Raw genomic sequence first — 23832 nt, 5'->3', positions numbered from 1 at the left:
ATGAGATGCTATTTTTCAGGTCATGCATTTGCAACAAGTACTGCTCAATCTGTGGACTACTCCAAGTATCTCATTAAGGATGGATAGGGAGACAGTTTGATCTTTATGAAGGACATGTTTTCCATGATTCCAGTGGAATGAGTTTTATCCTGCTAATGCAAACAGCTTAATAAGCAGCACAGCAGACTTAAGCTTTAGAAAGCTTCATGGTACCAATATACCAATAAGGGTTCCATCTCTCTCCTCCACAGTCATTGACATCCACGCACAAGAACAGTGCTAATACAATCAACTCTACCTTGGTGAGTAGGTAGAAGTTGGTCAATTTAATATCTGACTTCTTAGTTCCTTAAGGATACTAAGATACTCCAGCCATTGAGGACACAGTTCTAATCTAGGTTTAGAACGTGAAAGCATCAAAATAACCTATCAAGTTCCTTATTACATCAAGGGAAAGCCAGCTTCCCCATATTAGGATTAAGTTTGAGTGTGCTTCTCAATCATGAGTATGCATACTTACAGTCTGCATAGCTTGAAAGGGAGCTGCTGTTATTGTGACAGAACTGCTACTTGCTGGAGGAGACTGAAAGCTTTGCCCTTGTGGTACTGGTGTTATGGAGGTGCTTGAAGTTGGCAATGGTGACTGTGGCTCACTTGGGAGAGGAACAGTTGCCTGAGGGAAAGAATATAAATGTAACGAGAGGTCACTTGATAGTTATCAGGCAGTAACAGAAGCAGTTAAATTGTTCTAAAGCCTAGACTGACAGAAGTCAGCAGTTTCTACAGGATGACATTTGGACATAGTAAAGCTACAAAATAGCTTTTGCTTACAATTTCAAATCTTGCTGTGCATCCTCAGCAATCAGTATTTCTATTGCACTCTCTGCTGATGAAGTGAAATGTGTCTATGAGCTACTATACATACCACTCATTGTATGAATTTCACAATAAAGAGGCTTAGGTACTTTTATCCACCACTAAGGAAACATGGGATGCTCTCCATTCAGTTTGTTGGAAGATGGTTTTGTGGTTGGAATTAAAAATAACTTATCCTTTCCAAAGGAACTCAGGTTTGTGTCTTTCTCCCTCCAACTTCATTATAGTTTAGATTAGAAACAGTGCTGAGTTTTCCAAAGTACTAACCAATATTATAACTCATCTGTGCAGAGTGGCAAAATGAAGTATTTATTTAGAATACTAATACACTCTACAAATCTGAAATCAAAAGGAGTAAGTCATAATCTATACATATTTGACTCATAGTACCCTTTTCAATAGCATTTCTAAACTGTCTGCAATAGCTCACCTGGGCAATTTCAATCTTTTTAGGTATCAGTGGCTCAGAAATATGCGGACTTGTCTGATACAGTGGCTGGGAAGCATACTTCTCAGTCTCTTGAGACAGTGATGCTGATGCCTGGAAAAAGCCATATATTGACATGCTATTACAAGTACTACAGAAAGCAAGAAGTTCTGCTAGAGCTATGCAATACCAGTGCATAAGTTGGAACGGGTGGATTTTGAAAGACCAAGATAAACAGTAAGTCTGAAGTGCACTGAATAGTTACCTTAACCAAAAGTTGTAAGTATTTAGCTCTAAGGACTCAATGTATTCTGTACAACTAGCCCTGCAAAGTCAGGTAACTCCAAAAACTTTGCTTTGAGCAATTAATGTGACACCAGTGTCAAATGGAAAAATGTCTGATATTAAGCATCTGATAGATTTTTGTCTAACAAGGCTTCAGAGAAACAAACAAGGCTGGCAGGTAGCCTTAACTAGATAATGCACAGATTTTGTAGACTCACACCTGTAATACTAAGTTTAAGAATTGCTTATATTTAGACTCACAGCCTAAGGATGAAGTCTACCAAGTCTCATTCTTACCACATAATCACAGGTGCAAACAGAACTGCATTTCCATAACAGAAGAGTATACTCTTACTATGGAGTATATTCCCCAGTCATGCTGAGACCAAATGAATTTTACTACTGCTTTATAGTCCTCTTGCTTCTCATGAACCATCCTGAGGATGAAGAAAGCTGTAACACTTCAAAGTTAATGACTAGGGATGGGCTAGGCACAAGAAACCCTAATCGCAAACACTACATTGACAAAAACAAAGCATTCTCCTAAAAATCAGTTGTTTGGCATAGTACAAGTTTCCTTGATTCACATTAAACAAAGATATTCAAATATAGGAGGTTACTGCACTGTAAAAAAACAGTGTCAAGAACCAAGCTAAAACCACTGATTCAAGAGGTAGAAAACAAAGAATAACAGTCTTAATAGGGATGTTATAGTTATAAGTATACTGAGGAACACAGTAAATGCTACATACATTGTACACCGATAGCATGTACATGAGCAGAAAAACACTTCATTATAATCTACGTACACAGTATTGAGAGTCCAGTGTGAAACTTAACAGCACTTCCAGTCACAGAAATACAGATCTAACACAGTCATCAGCATAAACTGAAGCTATTTCTTCAGCTTTTAATATTTAAGGAATGCAAGCTCAAGATTTAATTGCATATAAATACGGATAAATTTATAATACAACAAATTTTGAAGTCTTAGCTCAATACCAGACAGTAAGATGCCAAGCATTTCTTCCACTGCTGCATAAGAGAACATATGCTTTCAGCTTACAGCCTCCCATTGCATGACAATATATCCACCCTAATTTATGAATCTTGCACAGTCAGAGAGGGTTCTGCATTGAACAAAGCAACTCTGCAAGAATATGCACTATACTTTCTAGACAGCATTTTTCTTTCCATACCCTTCCCATTTCAAGGGGCAGTTTGTTCACTTCACAATCGTGTGGTATTAGGAAGACTTTTCCAATGACCTTTACATTATCCATGATACACTACTTCTGTCACCTGCACTGACACTGTACAGTTAAGTACAGTTTACTGAGGTCCCACTGCAGCTTTCTGCTAAGGCTGGCTATCACAGATCCTCAAATGTCAGTGAACACCACAAAACATTACCTGTGCTGTCTGTGGTGTTACCAAGTCCTCAGTTTCAGAGCCAGAAAGTGTCTGATCAGCAGATGCTAGGGAAGTATTAGAACCATGCAACGTCATGGATGATTCAGTAGCCTTGCAAGAACAAAAAACAGATAGGATTTTGGATTACCTTGAATTCTTGACTGTCCCTGAAACTCACTCTAAGCATTTACAATCTCAGAATGATGTAGAACCCAAAGTACTCTGACAAGTCAAAGCTTTTTTTTTTTAATAAAGAGTTTTTATTAGTGATAAGTAACTACTTTGGCTTTTAAATAGGCTTAAGATATGCAAGCACATTAAGTGAACTTAAGGTTCGCCTAACAATGGCGGAAATTGCATCTTTGTCATAAGTAAGAATCTCAAAGATGAAGACATTTATGATCTAGAAATGCAGTATTTTCTCCTGCACACCACTAGCTATGACTTGAAACTAGGAGTTAAACATCGAACTATTTGAGCATGCCTTCAACATATTTACTTTAATAAAATTAACATTTGTTTCCGCGTTTGCTTTACGATAAGCACAAAAGCAGCCAACGCTGACAGATTTTTTCTTTCAAACTCCTGAACTGAATTTATGTTATACTAGTTACAAAGCCAGTGTTATATCATTTCTTGGTTACTGCTTTGCCTCCTCAAGATAGCCCTAACATCAACTTACTCGCAGGGGTTGTTGTTGAAGAAAATCACTTTGACTTGGCAGTTTCTGTTCTTTTGAAGCTGTAAGAGAACATGAGTTAAGCAACAGTTTTTAAATTCAGAACATTCAGTATACAAAGATGCACTATTTTTAGAGTATGTTAGACCTGCATCACTGAATTACACCCATTTGAAAGCCTCAGGTTTTTTTTTTTTTTTAAAGAAAGCAGGTATCCAGCGATCAAAATATCTCTACCAAGGTAGAGATAACAGGTTTTGGTTTTTATTTGGAAAGTGATTAAGTATTTTACAAACTGGATAATTAATGTTTTACGGCCTACGAACCACCTAAATGATTTCTTATGGTCAATTATATAAAGCTTGTTTTGTAAATATAACTAGTTAACTGCTCTTGATCCTGAGCTCATTCATGGTCTGCATCTATATGCCACATTGAGTAGCTATACACCACATCCAGACAAAATCTGGCATATTGACAACATGCCCGCTCTGCAGCTGGATTTAGATGAACATGCAAGTTAGTGATTACACAAGCATTCCATTACTAGGCAAATAGGAGTTTAAGCCACATCCAGCAATGGTTTAAAAAGTTAAATGGTTTGAGCTGCTCTGACAGACATTGGTATTCTTCATTATTAAGGAGGCTGTCTTCCCCATTAGATCTTCCCCACAAGCAAATCCCGCTGCTTTTTACCAAAGCTTATACAGGTTATGCTTACAACATTACCTACCTACAGGGCTACTTGCTGGAGTAACTGAAGGTGGTTGAGATGAACCAATGGCACTTGGTGAAGCTTTATCAAAATCCAGAATGGATTCCTTTTGAAAAAAGATCATTAGTTGGTAGAAAACTAGATTCCGCATACAAATGAAACATTCATTTGACAAGTTGCTGTTAACTAAGTAGAACTAGATCCATTCATTCAATGCAAACATGCACAGTCAGCACTGCGTTTTTCCTAACCTAGTACACATTGGATCTGCTACAGTGGTAGAGCAAAAAAACATACTTGCATGAAGTTATAAGTCCCTTGTATCTGAGTCATCAAATCCTGAAGCTTTTCCCTTCTCAGTACCGGATCTTTTGGAAGAGTTGAAGTAGAGCAAAATTCTGCGGCTGGCTGATGTACAGGTTTAGGCACCTACAAAAGAAAAAAAGATTACATTTAACACTGAAAACAAGACAAGCTGCTTCATCCAATATACTTCCAGCATAAGCTATAAGTACTGGGTACCACAGGCCAAGAAGTAATGTTTTTGATGTTTTCTGGTTCAAGTTCCCACTTCAGAAAAAAAGAAGAATCAGCTTACTGTTGTCATAACTAGCTAAAGCCATAAAATTCACTTGAATTGGTTTCTTACAACCATGTACATTCAAGATGAGGCCAGAATAATCTTAATATCAGAACTGCACCACTCAAGATTTAACATACTTCCTCCCAGCAGAACACATGCCAGTAAGTACAGATCTTTTACTGGAATGGCATTTTCAGACATTCTGAAGAAACTAAGAGATGTACTGCAGCAAGCAAGTTATTTGTGATCAGACTTCTTGGCTTTCAGAGCCATATACTCTCAGTGTAACAGCTCCAACAGAAAGTATTTTATTACACTCTGCAGATCAGCATGAAATATTGGTGTGCATATACCTGCCCACCCCGCCTAACTTTTTGTACCTCAACATTGACTTCTACAGGGCCTTATTACTCCTTGTTTCAGATGGTCTCCTAGTTGTTCTTCCGTACTGGTTTTCACTTTGCTTTGAGAAATAGAAGTGTTTTATCAAAATACAGAACACTTTCATATAGTGCTAACATTTGTTTTTCCAGCAGATTACTATTTCAGTACTCTGTGTAAGGGCATAATTGAGTATTTACATTAAGTTATTAGAAAAATACATGGCAGAAGAGTACACGTGACATTTTTAATTGTCACAGTAGATTCAAAAGAAATTAATAATAAATAAAATAAAGCCATCAACTAATTTTAGGATAAATCCAGACATCTGTTCAACTATTTGAAACTAATCAGTGCATTTGCACAAGTTTCAGTAACATGCACAAAGCAGCCTACAGGGTTCAGCCAGCTTCACAAAGCACAATCCATGTACATGCAGCACTGCATTAACACTGCATGAGTCCATTTTAGTAGGGCCCCCAGGCCCACATGATAGCTACTACTTCAGCTGTGAGAAGTTCCATTTTACTCTAGAGTAAGAGTGGTACCTTTGTACTATCCACCTGAATTAGAAATTCAGATGCACAAGCAATAGCTTTTACCACTGACTATATGCAAGTTTTTACTGTTCTTGTTTCCAATAACAAAAACCTATTAAGGATCTAACACAGAAGTTACAGATGAATAAAATTAAATCTGGGCAATTTATCAGTTAAGTAGGAGTCACAACCCCCTACTCCATCCCTGTTACCCATCCCTTACAAACACTTCATCTTGAAACACTTGCTGTCATGTGTTCTTCCTCTTCATTAAAATTCACTAAGACAAGTACACTACTATATATTGCTATGTATTTGCAAACAGGTAACAGCTTTTTTGCCTTCAAGTCACCTAAGCAGGTAAATATGGCAGTGTCTGAAGCTCTGTAGGTAATGATCAGTTTTAAGTTCAACTTGCATATTAAACAAGTAAAGAGTAACTCAAAACATGGAAGCCAAAAAGACTGCATTGTTTCACTTATGGTTGCTAAAGACCATAAACTCCTAATATGCTTCTGCAATTTGTTAGCCTTCTACTTTGCCCAACACTTCGAGATCATGTTTGATCCTTCTGGGTCCCTTCCAGCTACAAATATACTATGGCACTACATTTCTCAACAGTATGCTGGCTGCATTGCTTGTTTTGACTAGAAAAGCATCCACTCGGGTTGTTATCTGATAGAGCTTTAAGCTAGAAATGAAGCAGAGGCTCTCCATTCTGTAGAATTTATTTTTAAGTGCCTAAAAATAATGAAATCCACTGAGCAGAAGTAGACATATGGAAGCTTCCCAGTATAGATTTGTTCTTTCATTAGTGTTTCACCTTGTATGTTCAAAACTAGATTTAAAAGGTGTCACACAGAGCATGTATGAAAAAGCAACAGTTCATCAGGCTTTGCATCTTGATCAGAGTTGCTTTGAAAAAGAAATATTCTACTTAAAACAATGTTTTAAGCTGAGAGGGTTTTCTAGTGAACAGTTAGATGCTGTGCTAAGTTACACATTTACAGAGAATAATTGTTTAAAAGATCTACACACCAGCTCACTCAGCCCACTTTAAGTATTGCACCTTAGAATATGAACATTAAGTTAATAAGCATACTTCAAAGTCTCAAAATCTAGCAGCTTATGAGAAAGTTTCAGAGCTCTAACATGCATTTCATGGAATAAGAAAAGGTTAGATGTCAGCATCAGAACAGAAATAACACAAGCCTTTTATCTATCATGCACAAGGTCATTTCATAGGCTCTCCCAGGAAAATAAGTGGATTTCACATGGCATTGCCTCCCCTTGCTTTTCTTAAAAGTTTCACTAACCAAGAAGTTTAAAATATTTCAATTACGTTCTTTATATGCAGCTTAAGCAAAGCTAAACATTCATTTTGATAAAGTGAGTTATAAAAAGCTAGCTAGGTTGATAGCACACTTTTTAATCATTTAGTGTACTTTTGATATAACAATTTGCCAACAGCAACTATGCAAAAAGCCAGCTGATGTTTCTTCATGGCTGCTACATAAAGCAAAGCTCAGGAGCAAACAGGCTTTGTTTACTAATTCAGCAAGCCAACGTAAGCACCACCTCATTTAATTTGGTGGACTTGCACACCTGTACATTACTAATGAGTACTCCTCAGCAGCTGGAGTTTCCCCAGCTGACCAGAGTCCCTCCTTCTCCTCAGCACAAAGTTTTGCCTACTACTTAAGTCACCCATCTTATGCATAATAAGGTACCCATCATATTAGAAACAATCTTGCTTTTTGCTGACACCAGAAATTCCAAAATACCTTAAAATGCTTGAGACTGTTCCACTAGTTCAAATAAACTCCATTACATTAATACTGTGCATAGCTGGGTGTGCAACACCTATTTGTGCTCAGTTACAGCATGAAAGAACAGTTCTGTTCACCACCACCAGATGTGATTCTACTCAGCTTAAGAGTAGAAGATAAAGCTGAAACACCTCACCCATTTGGTTACCCAGTGCTGCATGTTACCTACTCTTTTAATCTCATGTTCAATCTTCTGTTTGCGCTCCCGCTTCTAGAAGCAAGAATAACCATTTTTCAGTTTTGCCAGGTTTACTGATGAGACTAAGTTTAACCATTTGCAGTGAACAATATAAAGTAAATTGATTTCTGCTTTCTTGCAGAAAGAAGGTAAATGCTGATAACAGTAACATGAAGAGAGAATTGAGCAATTCCTCATTTTCTTCCTCAAGAGGAAGAGTAACTGAACTCTGCTTTGCCTACAACCTTATCCATCTCTGAAGTAAGAGAATTGTTGCTACCTGAGCACAGGTAAGAAAAGCTAACAGCATAAGCCTGTCAGTCTGCTCAGCCATCAACCCTACAGTGGGTTTCATTTTACATTTCTAAAACAATTCCGTTGTTTGAATCTCCAGGGCAGCAGTATAGCTTTGCATTCATCTGGAAATACATATTTAAGCCTCTGTACAGTTGGTATTGCTTGAACTAGATGTTAGTTCCCTTGAATCAGCTATTTTAATCAAAAGCCTAAAAAATTACTGAAGTGCTATTTGTATGCAGTCACAGAAAGTATTTGATCCCCAGATGAGTCATACCTGCTTTGTACTGATAACAGTGGACAGAGCCAATAGCTGGGGATGAGCTAAGTTAATTCTTCTGTCTTACACATAAAGCAGTTAATCAAGGTTCAAACACAGCAATGCTGTGTTGACAAAAAGGCCAAGCAGCACCCCATCTTGCTATTCAAACACAAAGCATAACTAACAGAATTGAATTATTTCACCTAAGGAAGAATGAAACGGGACTCTACACAGGTCTACAAGCTACACCTTGTAAAGCCTCTGCTAATAACGAAGCTTTAGTCCAATACACTAACGTCAAAGTTCATGACAGGTAATACTACATATGCCAACTCACTTCTTTGGGTTCCATATCAAACTTCTTTGGCCCCATCTGCTCCTTTGGCCCAACACTTGCAGCTCCCCAGGACTTCGGAGGATTCTGTAACTGCTGTGATGACACTTGCTGTTGCCTCTCAGCTGTTTCCCAAGCCTCTCGAGTTTCCTGCTTCTTTTGCTCTGGCTCCTCCCTAACATGTGCAGCCCAAGCCTTCACAGGCTTCTGCTTCTTCTGCTCTGGCTCTTCCCTAACATGCACTTCCCATGATTTCACAGGCTCTTGCTTCTTTTGTTCTGGTTCCTCCCTAGTTTGGGTTACCCAAGGTTTTGGAGATTCCTGCTTTTGCTCTGATTCTTCCTTAGCTTTTGTTACCCAAGGTTTTGGGGACTCTTGTTTTCTCTGTTCCTGATCTTCCCTAATTTTTGCTACCCATGGCTTAGGAGATTCCTGTTTCTTCTGATCCTGCTCTTCCCTAACATTTGCTATCCAAGGTTTGGAGGACTCCTGTTCCTCTCGAACACGTGCTACCCAGGCCTTCGGAGCTTCTTGCTTCTTCTGTTCTTCTTCAACACGTGTCTCCCAAGACTTTGTAGGCTCACGCTTCTGTTCCTCTTCTTTAACATGAGCTTCCCAATGCTTTGGTGAATCCGGCCTTCTTGTTTCCTGCTGCCTAACACGAGATTCCCAAGGCTTTAAGGTCTCTTTTTTCTGCTTCTGCTCCTGCTCTTCAATATCAACAAGCATTTCCCAGGATTTTGGAGGTTCTTGTTTTCTAGCACATTCAGCTTCCCAAGACTTGGGCTCTTCTGGCTTCTTCTTGACAGAGTATTCTGCTTCAGGCAAATAACGCCTGTTGAGAAACTATATAGACCAAAGAAACTTAATGGCTCCAAGAAAACATTTTGCTACTACAGTTCAGGTCAGTTAAGTTAGGTCATCCAGCTACTCAAAGCTTGGCTAAATGTAGAATCTAAGCAGGTTAAGCTCTAGCCATAGAAACCATGTAGCCAGTTAATGCTTTATTCTACAACACTGCAGATAAGTGCAGTTTTTTTTCTGGTGTGCCACAGAAGTATGAAAACAATCCTGAACAGCACAAATGAAACACAGTTAAGCTGAGTGAATCTATGATCCTTATCCTCAAGGCTAACTGAAGTTCTCAGGCAGTAACAATATCAAGTTCAGTTGTGCTTTTTGTAAAAGGTAGCTCTCCTAAACATCCAGAAGGCTGCAGTACTTACTATTAGCCATTTTAATAAGCATAGCACCACCATCTCCTCCCAGAATGTTTGACCTAGGTAGTGTGCAGTAATCAAGTATAACTGGTTCTTAGTTTAAATACTCATCAGTTTCTGATTTAATACAGTTGGACTTCAACTCCATTCCGTGAATATTACCAATACTCTGTCAGTTTTCAACTAAGATATCCTAAAGATGTCCTGAGTTACTACTTTGTCATAAATAGGAAGTCAGTATCTGAAGACATCCTGGCTATGATTTTTCTGACATGATACCAGAAAACATTTAGAATCTGAATGTTACCAGACATTACAAAGCTTTGTTCTGGACTATTTCTCTAGTGAGCTATCCTAAAAGAGGGATTCAGCATTTTAAGAACCACTACTTGCACTTCCAAAAAAAAAAAACAACTCACTCCTTCATTTTGAACCAGATCTAATAGCTTTCATGCTATTGCCAGTTGAAGCTTGAGTACTTAACTCAAGAGTCAGAAGGGCTATTGAAGTAAATCTTTACACCTTTATGCACACATGGTTGTCTTGGGATCCTTACTCTTCTGAGAAATCAGAGTAAGATTTGCATCATTCTCAATGCTATCAATACTAAGTCCTCTACTTGGCTTTTAGGAAAATCTTTAGTGCATGCTATTTTTTCTCTATACTATAGCACACAAAATAAGTGTTTTCACTCTAAAGATTGATGCCTTAGTTTATTCAGAAAAGAAACAGAGCATTGAAATACTGTATTGCTTTATGTAATCCTTCCTCATTTACCCCCAAATACCTTAGAGGAGCCACAAATGTGGAGTAGAAATAGAAAGGCAACTAAGTCTTCTGTAACAGTTCCTACATAAGGAAGCATCTAAGCTGTTATTCAGACTTTTTGAAATTTGAAGGGCTGAGAAATGCAGTAATATTTCTGATAAGTCACAATACTAAAGAAAAGCAATTAACAGTGGAGCATCTTACCTCCTGTGGCTGTATTTCAGACTTCATTAGCTCCACAAGGGATTCTAGAGAAAGGATGTTAATTTGTTTCAACTGATCAAATGCAGAGAGGCAAGCTAAACAACAGCAAGTCTCTAATTCTATTTGAATAGTAATACCAATGGCTAAACTTGATGCAATCAAATCTCATCTCAGTCTAAATATCTTATGTTGAATGCTATCTTCCATTTTCTGATCACATTCTAACACTTGCAGAAATTGCCAGAAACCATTAAGTTTTCGGTAAAAGGAATATTATGTTTCTCACAGAGGTATGCTCAAAAGGTGAAAACCCATTGCTATCAATTATGTTCCCCCCCCCCCAAAACAGGGCAAGCCCTTCAGGTTTAGTTTTAGCTACTGAATTGAAAGCAAGCTACAGGATTAGATTCAGCATCAAGCTATGCAACATCGATGCTTAGTCCAAGCTTACCCCAATATTATAATACAGAAATTGTACCCTGAAATATTCTACCTGTTTCTTTGATAGGTTCTCCTTTTGACATCTGTCTTGTCCTTTCAGATTTTCGATGTACTTCCTCCAATTCTTTTACTGGCACAGTGGTGCGAGGAGTTGGAATACTTTCAAAGTAACCAGAGTCTAGAAGTTTGGATAACAAGTCCTTCATGTGTTTATCTGAAGAGTTAAAAAAGTTTGAGTTAAAATATGCAAATTCAAAATCAAGGACTATTTAGATTACAGACCAAGACTCTTCCCATATATAAATTGCAGCTTCTCCAGCAACCTCTTGCTAAATTATATAAATATTTTTAAGTGTCAGACCACTTAATTTAGCAGAAAATATCTTTACAATCTGGAGGTAAGACTGTAGCTTGTGTTTAGATATATATAAGGTGATTATTAGCAACATCAGATCATGTCATCTCCCACAAGCCTAGAAAAGGATTTGTTTCACATCCATGATCTAAGTAGCGTTGATACTAACAGCAGGTTGTTCTGGTTGGAGCAGAGGTAAAGCTATGATTTGATCACTACGTAACTCCCTATAGACCCCCCCTCCCAGCAGTAAGATCCTGCAAGAGGAAAAAAAGAACCGCAAAAAAGAAAAAGGAGAAAAGTCCTTGCTCAAGATTGTTCAAGGGCTTTTGAAATTAAAAGGACCAAAGAATACGCAGAGTCCCATAGATTCTGGTGCATGATAAATTGAGTATATTTTCAATAGGCAAAACTGCACAGAGCTCCCACCCAGTTTCATTAACAACTGTTATTCCTCAATGTTGTATCTTGACTAGCATTCAGCCAAGACATCAGTATATTCAACTAAGCATTATGGTCAGTAACAGAGTTCCACACTTAATCCATTTACACAGCTATCCAAAAAGACACCCCCACTACCATTCACTAAATTCATGCAGTTATGATTGAGTTGCTATCACCAATATTCCTCAGAACAATCTAGGCTCACACTGAAGATACAGGACATCAGTACAAGACAATGGCTTCTTTATCCAGGGAAAGATTACCACATTGTTACTAATCTGTACTTAATAACTAAACAGCTCTTCCATGGAGAACCAAGTTGCACACAGCACTTGAATATACATGAAGACATGTAAATCAAGCACTGTTTGTTTTTAGATATTAAAATAGCACACAAGCTTCAGACCTCATGTATTTCCTCCAGATGAAACACTTACACGTTGTTCCAACCACAGGTTTCTCGCTGCCTTCTAGAAGGTCCCAAAAGTAAAGAGATGATTGTTCCATTTGATCTTCAACACTAGAAAATAAAAGACCATTTTACCAGGTAAAAATGTAGCCAAAAATCAAGTCTTGCACTATCCCCAATATCCTTCATTGGGAAATACTGACATTTAGCCTTCTGGAATAAGGCTGAAAACAGCAAATCTTCAATACCACTGTGCACTAGAAAAGAAATTTTAATATCTGTGCACAATTCAGTCTAACAAAAAACTAACTTGTTTGTAACTTAGACAAATTGGAAAGCCTAGCATTATCCCACAAGGCAACATGGCTGGACTTCATTCTGAGCCAGGAATCCTAGTCAGGGAAACCATTATCTTTTAATCAGCCTATTGCCTCGTTTATTGGACACATGCACAAAAGGTAGCCATCACCAGCTCCAGTCATTCTGCTAGGTGAAACATTTGGTCACAGGCCCATAATTCTCCTCCTCCTCTCCCCAGCCTCCAAATGATATTAAAAGGCATTAACACGAAGCTTACTGTCAAAGGAAAAGGTAATGATTTTGTGGAATAAATAACAATGAGAATTAAGATATTACTGTTTTTTTCCCACCGAGATGAAACACTATTGTATTTTTAGTAAGTAACTTTAGAAGTTAACTTTTAAGAGCAAAGATTAATCTAATTTAGTAGATGTGTGATAAATGAAGAACTTCAGGAAGTCATTTTCCACAATGAAAATAATTACTTTTCCACAAAGTGTTTCAGATTACCATCTAACAGGTTTTCCATGTTTATGCACAGTCCACTGCAGTCTTAAGGCAGAGTGAAGCTGCTAAGCATTACTAGCAGTCATAATACAACCATGATGCCAAATAGGTACAACCATACACCACAACCTTACAGTGAGAGCTAACATTCATCATATCTTAAAGGACTACCATGTTATATTCCTTTATCCTAAAGCAGATCTTGATCATCACATGAATGGAACAGATCTCATCTTTACTGCATTTTTATTAGATGTACAGCAAGACCTCAATGAAGCAGCATGCCACCAAGCTTCCTACTTATGGTGGTATTACAATGCCTCCCCAGGGAAGTAAAAGAAGATACAACATAGGAGGGTTTGTATATAGTTTGAACAACTGGAAAAGTGGATACAGTAGCTTTCCTTTAAGGCTCAGAGTGAAGTAGTTCTGCCATATTCCAAGACCTAGACTTGAGAAAGTGTACTGTATGGAGTTTTAATTAGTGCCCCAATCCATAACATTTCAAGACATGACAGTGTCCAACAGGACACTTACTGTAGCAAGCAAAGTATACTCATTACACAAAAGTATTGAGCTTACCTCAAGCTCTCATTTCTTTCTGGACATGTCAGTTTTGCAAATCTTATGAGGTAGTCTAGTTCTTTAGAAGGCAAGTATATTGCACCATTCACACCACCTTTGAAATCTTTCTGAACATGCTCTTGAGTAAAGTTCTGCAGCACATACTGGACTTGGAGAATTGTACGTAGTTTTTTCTTCTCTGCTTCAAGCTTCAATAGACTCTCTCTTCGCTGGGCCTTCTTCTGTGCTTTCAGCAACTATTTCAATATACCAAATCAACAGTTAAACAGCCAAGCAACAAGATTCTAGAACAGAACAGTTCTAGTATTGATCACCCTACACTAAAAAAAAATTATAGCCTTGGTTAGATAAACATCTACTTTCTTCAGGTGCTAGATCTTGCAAGTTCTTCCTCTGGCAGATTTCCCCACTTCTCCTTTCATTCTCTACACCTATAGCTTTAAATGAAACTGAATACTGGCAGATTCACTCTCAATTTTCCTCTGCTATATTTGCATAGTATATCACTGCTAATTACTTTAATTGCTTTCCAGAGTGAATAAAGGAAATGATAGAATTAATACCAATGCACAAACTCAGGCCTGTCTGACATTTATCATGTGAAGTTAGAGATGCGGAAGCTGACTCAAACTCCTGGGGAGAAAACTACCCACCCACTTTGAACATTCCAGTTCAAATAACACAATAGAGTCCTACAGTTATTCTGTTAGCAAAAGGCTGAAGAACTCATAAGAAACAGCAGTCACAATATATACAACATCCATGCCCCCAGCATTCCAATATTTATTAGAAGTAGAGTCAAGAAAAAGATGTTAGCTTGTATTTTAAATATAGCATAAGCTCAAGAATAAACCTGAACAAGCAGAAGCTAATGATAAGATTTTGATTACTAAAAATACCTACAGAGCAAGGCACATTGGGTCACAAACCTTTATTTTTGCTGTTTTACAGGAAGCTATGTAGAGGAAAGCTATGAGATAAGCCATGATTTGACACTCAGCATAGTGGTTTGTGTTCAACACAGTAATCAAGTGAACCCAAAAGCAGCAATACCACTGGAAAGGCTTAAACCACTCAATGCAGTAACCCTCTCAAAGCCCTTCCTGCAGCTACTACACATACAAGAAAAGAAGTCTAAGCAAAAATTGCTTGGGTTTCAGTCAAACAGGCCATTTTACTAGTCTAGCTTGTCAGTATTATACAAGAGGCAAAGAAATTATGCCAGGAGTGACTAATCATGTTTTGCATCCCCAGCACTACATCAGATCACATCTTTTCACAAGAACTGCATTTTCCTGAGAGCCAAGAAACTAATTTCTCCAGCAGTCAAAGAAAGCACTTGCTTACATGAAAACACACCACATCAAATCCTGAATGAAGTCCTAAATAAAACACTAGAATTGTAACTTGCCATAATTAGAGAAGACTACAGCAGAATAAGTAGCAAAGTTCTTCATCTTCAGTAAAATTTTACCAAGAGCTGAAGTCAAAGTTACTTAATATCATTGCTTTCCATACTGGAAAAAACTGGAAAAAAGCATTTCATTTAGAAGGAACCTTAAGAGGTCATCTAGCCCAGCATCCAGAACAATGAAGAATGATGCTGAATTAAGAACCAAACACTTAGTTTTCACTGTGAGGAGAGATTCAATGGCTTCTCTAGACAGTCTGTTCTAATGCACATTTGTCACTGACAGTTTTCCTCCTACCTAGTTGGAATCCACTATGTCAATTTCTTATTCATACTTCTACACACCTCACAACAAAGACTAGCTCTCTCTCTTATGGTATCTGAGGACTAATATTACATATCTCCTGCCAATTCTTCACTTCTCAAGGTTCAGTAAGCCCAATTCTTCCAGGCTTTCACTGATCTCCTGTTCTAGCACCTGGCCATACATGGGCCCACCAGTGGACTCAAATCATTTATAACATCTGTGTACTGAGTAGCCAGGGATAGACACAGCAGGTTTAATGAACACCAAGTGAAAATAATCAGTTCCCTTTAAATACTGGCTAGGATCTGGTCTTCACTGCTACAGGATATGCAGTTTACTTTAGCTGCTGCCCACAAGCAGGACCTCCAGGGACTTTTCAGAGGAGCTGATCATCCACCAGTCCACACCTACACAGGGAATGAGTCTACCCTCGGCACAAGCTATAGGCAAGATGGTTCCATTTTAAATTTAAGTAGAGTCATCTCCAATACAGACAAGTTCAAATTATTCAGTTTGCTTAAGCACAAGTTCTTATAACAGTACACAGAGAACACCACATTGAAGACAGCATTACACAGTTGTCAGTATTTACTCTGATCTACTCTGTGTTTCAGACAGTATAAACAGATTGTTCACCTGAGTTCTGAGACAAACTTCTTAGCAATCTGCATAGTGACATATAAATATAGCAACTAGAGGAACAGTGCAAAATTCAGTCAACTCCTGACAGTGTCATGAGCAATATTTCATACTTACATCTTGGCTAAGACCTGAAAATGTCTTCTGAAGCTCCTTGGCAAATTCTAGATTGTGTACTACTTCATCATATTTTTCTACTGCCTCCTATAAAGAAATAGATAAAAACACATTTAATACTTAGACTACTGGTTCCATCTCAAACCTATTTTACTTAAACTTGCTGCAGAACTAGTAATCTAGTACGTTCTTCTTCAACACTAACTTGTAACAACTCACTGTCTATCAATAACCATCTGAAATGCATTTTCCAGGCAATACCTTATGCAATGATTGGTATGCTAATACTGAAACAGGAAAGCTTAAATCTCTTATTTTCCATTTTCCTTTTTGTTTCTGCAAGTCTCAATCAAATAAAAACAGCTGTTTATCATCAGATACTAGCATGAAAGCTTGAAAGAATTAAAGACAAGTTTAGTACTGAGCCTTCAGCCTGATGCTTAGCTGGAATACCTTTGTAAGTAATTCATAAAAGCTTTCAGAAGTTAATGGTATGGAGGGCAAGTCATACTTTCCTGAAATCTTGCAAATTTTATTCCTGCAAATAAAGCAGCCTTCCTGACTTCAGTAATGGCTTTAACACATCTTAATCCACCAACTTCAAAAAGAACGTAGATTCTTAATTACATTTTTATATACCCTATGAATTCCTTCCCTTATCCACTGAGAAGTAAACTCATTTTTAAGTCTCCTTGAAGTCTGAAGATAGCAAAATGCTGTAGTTCAGATATGCTGCCCATACCCACTTAACATAAGGAACACTTGGGAGGTAAGAAGTTAAATTTAACTTCAGCACATATGTGCTTTACTAGGAATATAAACTAAACTGAGTGTGAGATATCAAAGTTAGACTGACAGGCCATTTCTAACACAATATAAAGCTCTTTCAATGTAGCAATGTTGACACATGCTTTATCACTGCAGTGGTAAAGCTTCACCTACTGTCCCAGTAATATTTGGGATTTGCAAATTAACCATGCTTTTAAGCAACTGAAAAGCAAGCTACAGGTTATGTTATTCCATTTGTCCGGTTGTTCAATTATATTCACTTATGCAAAATATGCAACATATTACTATGTCTAAAGGCTATTTAACACAAGGAAGCTTATGAGTTAACTGTGAAGCTCTCAACTACTAGTTTAAGTTGAGAATACAGTTTATCAAGCAACTTCTGAGAACGAGAACTAATTAGCAACTTCACTGAGTACTTTAGAGAACTCAACTTTAAGACACCAGTGCCCACAGAAGACATGCTTAAGGAAGACTCACACATTAACAATAACTTGGACAGTTTGCAGTACTTGTGCTTTTAACCACACAAACTTCAGAGTAAAACTCCCTACCTTAAAACACCAAGATCTTATCCCTGCTCAGGTTACAAACTGCAACAACCAGGGGAAAAGCAATAGCTTCCCTTTGTCACACAGCTGTTATTAACATCCATTAACAGAAACAATGTTTGAGTGAGAGTTAGCTCCTGGTCTGACAGTAAGGAATAATCAGCTGAGCCACAGCAGGCCAGAACAGCATTGCCAAAGGAGACAGTAAACTTGCTGGGAGCTCCTTATTTTTGAAACATTTTTCTTCCTAAAGTAAGGTAAGCACACTAATTGCTCGTACCATTGCTCATGCACCATGAGCAATTAGTTTCACTCAAACTGCTTGCAGAACAAGCTCATCACTACACATGTACTTCTGTAAAAAACAATGAAAAATATAGAGATGGCAAGTTGCTTTACAGCTCTTCTGTATTATGTGCAGTTAAGCTTTATTTCAGAAACTCTCTCTATTAACCTCTTTAAGTTTAAAGCACCAGATTCTGGTAGTTGTATATACATTAGTAATTCACATCTGAAGTGTAAAAATGCAGTATTTCTGTACTGCATTAAGGGAGTACCTGAAATAAGGACTTAATCAGAGCAGTTACATATTGAGCACTTCTAGAGCAGCCATCTGAAGTTTAATTACCAAGTCAGTTCACTAGCAAGACAGAATCTTATTCTGTTTTAAAAGCCTGAGACACTCCAAAAATAGAACTCTGATAAGTATACTACCCATACTGAACACCTAACAGTCACTAAATTCTTCAGTTAAGCTCAGCTGGAATAGTAAAAGCCAGTAACAAAGTTCATCACCTACACATTTGCCAAAGTCAGTGCAGCTGGGTGCATTCTGCAAACAAAACACCTACAGAATCCTCTATCTCTTTAGACCATACTTTGTAATTTCCACTTTCTGTTGGTTTTTTCATATTCCAAAGCACAGATCAAGCAAAAAAAAAGTTACATTAAGGTAGCTCTACAGCATGTTCCAGATTAACAGTTTAAAGGAAAATACTGCTCAATAGTCTATTAGCAATAGAAGACAACTGATAGTTTAACACTTGGGATCTTAACAAAACAGAAGGCTCTTTCCCCATCCATTTCCAAGTGGAGTGTAGAACTAAAAGGTCATCTCACTTCACATGAGATTTAATTCATTTGCTTCTGTGCTTAAGGCGGCAAGACATCAAATTCCATAGAGAAGTGTTAAATGATCATTCGCTCTAACAGGTCTTGTCTACTTTTAAGCAGACAGTTATTTCCCCTCTTGTCTCCTTCATGATTAGTCATCCTTTACAAAGGATTACAAGTACAGATACATTTGTGTTCCCATACCGCTGCATTGTGATGAAGCTAATAGAAAATGGATTCTTTTTCCAGCTGGCCCATTATGAGAGTCAGCACAGACACTGAATAGCCACTGCCTTTTGTTATAGGAATGCTCTTAACATGCCTGTGAAGCACACTTTAAAACATGCAACTGCTCAGTAATCAGAGCAATAAACCCTTTGAATTGTGTGGCACCTCACCACCCAGCATCAGCTTTCATGTTATAGAGACATGTTTTCCACTGCAGAAAATGTGAAGTCCAAGACAAAAAAGCCAGTTTTAACACCGAGAAAGTTGAAACTAACTTCAGGGAGCACACCACACTTGCTGATTAGCAGTCTTTGCATCCCGGCATTCAAAACTCTAGTAGTCTTAGAGCTAACGTGCAATTTCAGGTAACATCTATTAATGAAGTACTGAGGATTAGCTAGCCTAGAAGAGTTGAGGTCTGTGTCCTAACATGGCAAGACCACAGACATGTTAGATGTGGATACTTCATCATGAGATATGGAGGAACACTGAAGTTGAAAGACTACAGAGCAATCGTAAGACCTTCTGTACACGTGAGGGCTAAAGCTTACCTATTCAAGCTTAATTACCAACCTGCCCATTTTGCTTGGCAAAAAAAACCAAACCCAAAAGTCCATAAGCATTTCTTCTGCAAAGTTACATCACTGCATCTTTCAACAGCCCAAATCCATCCACTCCCACACGATGCAAGCTTACCAACTGGTCTTGATTGAGGGCCTCTCCCTTCTTCAGTCGATCTTTGTAGTCTTCTAGTTTGAGCTACAGGAAAATTTAAAGTCAGTTTTTATACTTATTTCTAGTGTTAAGAATGACTGAAGTATTCTCTTCAAATCTACATACTGCAGCAAAACAGTGATTTTACTACCTCCTTTAACTTCCAGGAGAACAGAACATAGATTTAGCTGTTCCTTTGATTTCGCAAACTCTGTCTCCAGGGGTGCCTCATTCCTATTCATTCCTTTTATCTTTTTTCCTTACTGCCTTTGTTTCATTTAAGAAATAATACATTGACCTCAGATCTTTAAGAGGCTCCAAACACATTCACCATCTTCATTTTAAAGTATTGTGTTTTTTCATTTTTCCAAGCCAATGTCACATTTAGTTATTCTATCCTGGAATAGTCCTACTTAGTTTCCTAGTGTATGTGTATCAATCTAAAGTCATCAAGATTTCACTGCACTATTTCCTAAGAAAATGGACTACCGCATTCAAATAGAAAAGTTTTTTTTTTTAAATGCACTTAAGTAAATAGTCTCTAACAGCTGAAATGAACTATGCAAAAATAAGCTATTAAGTATTGTGAGTATCCTTAACCACAGGAAAAATGAAGCATACATGAAGTTGAACATTATTTCACTTATCTGCCCAAATACGTTTTACTAACACAGTATCTAGGACCAGGAATACTTCCTACTCATTCTAGCAAGTCACACTTTCATTTGTGAGTGAGGCCATATTATCATGTGCTAACCTGAAACAAAAATACTGGAGAAGCTCACAACAATAGGCTTCCTTGGTCGAGTTAGAATAGATGTAGTTGCTTAATCACAAAGACAACACGCTATATGAGATTATTCAGAAATGCAGCATAATGTATGACATAAGAGATAGCAATAATACTGGAACACCTGCAGGAGAATCAATTTCCATAGTCATATAGCCTTAAGTCCTATCTAAACACCTCTTCTAACCCTAAAACATGATCCATCAGTCTTTTTTTTTCTTTTTAAACACATTTATAGAGTCACAATTCATACAATTGCTTTGTTTTTAATTCTGACCCAGTATCAAAAGCATCAGTAGCAGTTTCTTCAGTTCTGTAGAAAACAACATTCTCTTGATTTATAATCACACATCGATATAACTTTCAGTTATCAAGCAATCAGTGGAGATGTCTTAGAACACAAAAGCTTGAGTGGCTACAGCTGCAATGTTTTAGATGTATAGTATCAATACTTATTAACTGTATTCCCTGGAAAAGAGGCACAGCTCCAACTCAAAAAAAAAAACAGGCTTCGGCATCTGTGTAGGAGCCTCCTGCTAAACAACGTTTGTCTAAATATAAAATATAGCAGTTGATCCATGTATATGGTAATACAGAGTTAATACGATTTGACATTGCTTTAGCCAGAGGAAAGACTGCTCATGTTCTTACTTACATCTCTACATCCTAGTATTGGATGCATATAATCAATAGAAATACAAAGGCTCCTTTTTTTAAAGGCATTAAACTACATCAGAACAGCTCTAAGTCTGTTCTGAACTCAGCCTGCCAGAGAAACACCCCAATGCTGACCAGCAGTCACTTACCTCTGAATTAATTACTACAGATCAGGTTCTGAGTTGCTACATCCCTGCTTCTATGAAACGGCACTGTGCTCGCATCACATCACAAATGGAAGCAGCCCATCACAATGAGAATAAAGAACACCTTTTTTCCCCCCCCACTATGCAGTAGCAAAACGAAGCCTGTGAAAGGCACAGAACACTGATATTTTAAGCAGCCCTGCATTATTACACACACGCCTTTATACTGATGAGTCCTCCCGTCAGCCATCTAGCAGAGTGCCACCCCAGCAGGAATACACGTTACCTTCTTCTTCTCGATATTCCTGATCTTGTGTTTGAGGCAGATGAGCCCATTGTCGATGTAAGTCTCGTACGCCTGGGAAGGAGAGGCCGCCGAGTTCAGCGCGGCCTGCAGCGGGCTGGCGGAGGGCTGGCTGTCCCCGGCCGGGGTCACCTGCTGCTTGGCTGCCTTCATACTCTTCTCCTCCCCCTCCTCCGACCGGCCTGAAGGTGACGATGGGCAACGGAAAGGGGCTTGGGAAAGCTGCACCATTGAAAAGGATGGAGCTGCAAGGGAACTGCGCTCGTTTAGCTCTCTTTTCTCAAGTTACACCTTATCACGCTCTTACAGAGAAACACGGAGCCACAGCACAGAGCCTCGGTAAGGACGCGTTCCCTGCCCGGCCCCCTCCTCCCTCCCTCTCCAAATATCTGCATCAGGGATTTCAGAGCGAGGCAAACTTCGCGTGGTCCGCCCAGACAGCAAAAAAGCTTCACACGCACAGATACACATACACAGACCCGGCAGCAGCAGGCACGCTTCCAGAAGCCCGAATGCCCGATGAACACCGGGCTGCCTTCCCGCACGCAGTGCCCGCAGAGAACAGCCGCAAACGCGCACCTGCGTGCCGTGCCCGGCTCCCCCATCCCATTAAAACGGTTTTACCCCTCCCTGACCTTCGCCGCAATCCGAGCAGCGCCGCAGCCTTCAAGGCTCCCGACGGAAAAGAGCGAAAAGGCAAAAAGCTGCGTAACACAGCGGTGCAGCCGCACGCCCGCCTACACCGGCGCTGCCCCTCGCTGGGAAGCGGCCCCGCCCGCAGCCCGCAGCCACGCGCGGCGGCAGCGGCCCGAAGGGAGGCGGGGAGGGAGGGGCCGGCTTTCACCTTGAGCGCGGCCGCTTTGCGGGGATGCTCCGCGCTCCGCTCCCCGGCCGTGACGCCGCACCGCCGCCGCCCTGCGGCGCCCGCCCCGCAGACGGGCGGTAGAATGAGGAGCTCCGGCCCCTACGGGCGGGCGGCACCCCCTCGCCCCCACCCGCGTACAAGGAGAAGAACGAGGAGGGTACCGGCGGCGGGTTCCTTCCCGAGCACCGCAAAGTTCACGACGACCGCCACCGCCCGCACCCGGCGCCGCGGCGCGGCCGGCCCCTCGCTCCCCCTCCCGCTCACCTCGGTGCCCGCACACGCTCAGGCCCGCCCCACCGCCCGCCCCCCGCCTTATATAGCGCCGCGCGCCGCCGGGCACGGAGGTGGGCGAGGCCGCGCCGCAGGGACGGGTCTCGTCGCTGAGGTCACCGCCCGCTGCCAATGGGAGGCGGCGCCTCGCCGCCCGGCGTCACGTGATGCGGGGAGGGTGGCGACCGTTAGTCGGGGCGAGGTGGGGCCCGGCTGGGTGTGCGAGGGGCGGGGCGGGCGCGGCATCCCCGCGTCAAGGTCAGGGTGCGGGCCGAGCCCCTCTGTCCGGTCACGCGTTTGCACCGCTGTGTTCTGGTGACCGTGGGAAACAACAGAGCGTTGGCCCATGGCTAGTGAAAGCAAAAGGGGTCTCCCGGGCCGGTAAAGAGCCTTTTACAAGCTCGATTTCACATAACAAAACGTGGTTGTGGCATCAGGCTTGGTAGAGTTGAGGGAGCGTTTGTGCACTGCTTTCAGACCAGGGTCTGGATTTTGGGTGGTGCTGTGTGGAGCACGGAGTTAGACCCGATGGTCCTTATGGGACTTCCAACCCTTCCAGTTTATCATGGTTCTGTGAAAAGATGTGTGCGTCCTCTACAAATGCAAACTAAAACACTTAATAGCTAGCAAGCAGCACGCATAAGTCCCATGAATACAGATAATGAAGTAATGGCATGCAAACTTCTGATAACCTCTAGCAATGTCATCGGTGCTGCACAAGACATCAAAGGAGAAAGCACACCTTCCAAAGACCAGAGGATTAAACTGGAATTGCGTTTCCTGTTTTTTTCTCTTTGTGGCCATTACCACAAGAGCAGTAACAGAACTCACAGGAAAAGTTATGACAACACAATCACAAAATTGCAGAATCATGGAATGGTTCAGGTTGGAAGGGATCTC

General features: G+C 39.9%; 1 protein-coding gene across 7 annotated transcripts in view; it reads right to left on the bottom strand.

Annotated features, from left to right (window-relative positions):
* The window catches only part of CAPRIN2 (caprin family member 2), a 31907-nt gene extending 8864 nt beyond the window's left edge, over positions 1-23043 (bottom strand). The window contains exons 1-16 of one of the 7 annotated variants that reach the window (XM_031589838.2): positions 22927-23043; positions 21780-22042; positions 19883-19945; positions 16506-16592; positions 14029-14267; positions 12668-12750; positions 11484-11645; positions 10991-11034; positions 8802-9644; positions 7897-7938; positions 4693-4824; positions 4414-4501; positions 3684-3742; positions 3002-3112; positions 1307-1417; positions 521-673 (exon numbers count right to left, since the gene is read on the bottom strand). In XM_031589838.2, coding sequence (XP_031445698.2) covers positions 521-673; positions 1307-1417; positions 3002-3112; positions 3684-3742; positions 4414-4501; positions 4693-4824; positions 7897-7938; positions 8802-9644; positions 10991-11034; positions 11484-11645; positions 12668-12750; positions 14029-14267; positions 16506-16592; positions 19883-19945; positions 21780-22028 — 2466 coding nt within the window. In that variant the 5' untranslated portion in view covers positions 22029-22042; positions 22927-23043. The other 6 variants (XM_090144855.1, XM_090144834.1, XM_031589839.2 and 3 more) reach the window with 6 other exon arrangements.
* Positions 23044-23832: the final 789 nt, after the last annotated feature.

Source organism: Phasianus colchicus, chromosome 1 (assembly GCF_987193195.1).
Source record: "Phasianus colchicus chromosome 1, bPhaCol1.hap1.1, whole genome shotgun sequence".
Taxonomy (NCBI): Eukaryota; Metazoa; Chordata; class Aves; order Galliformes; family Phasianidae; genus Phasianus; species Phasianus colchicus.
The sequence above is the reverse complement of the archived record's forward strand: the minus strand, read 5'-3'. Positions and strand labels throughout refer to the sequence as shown.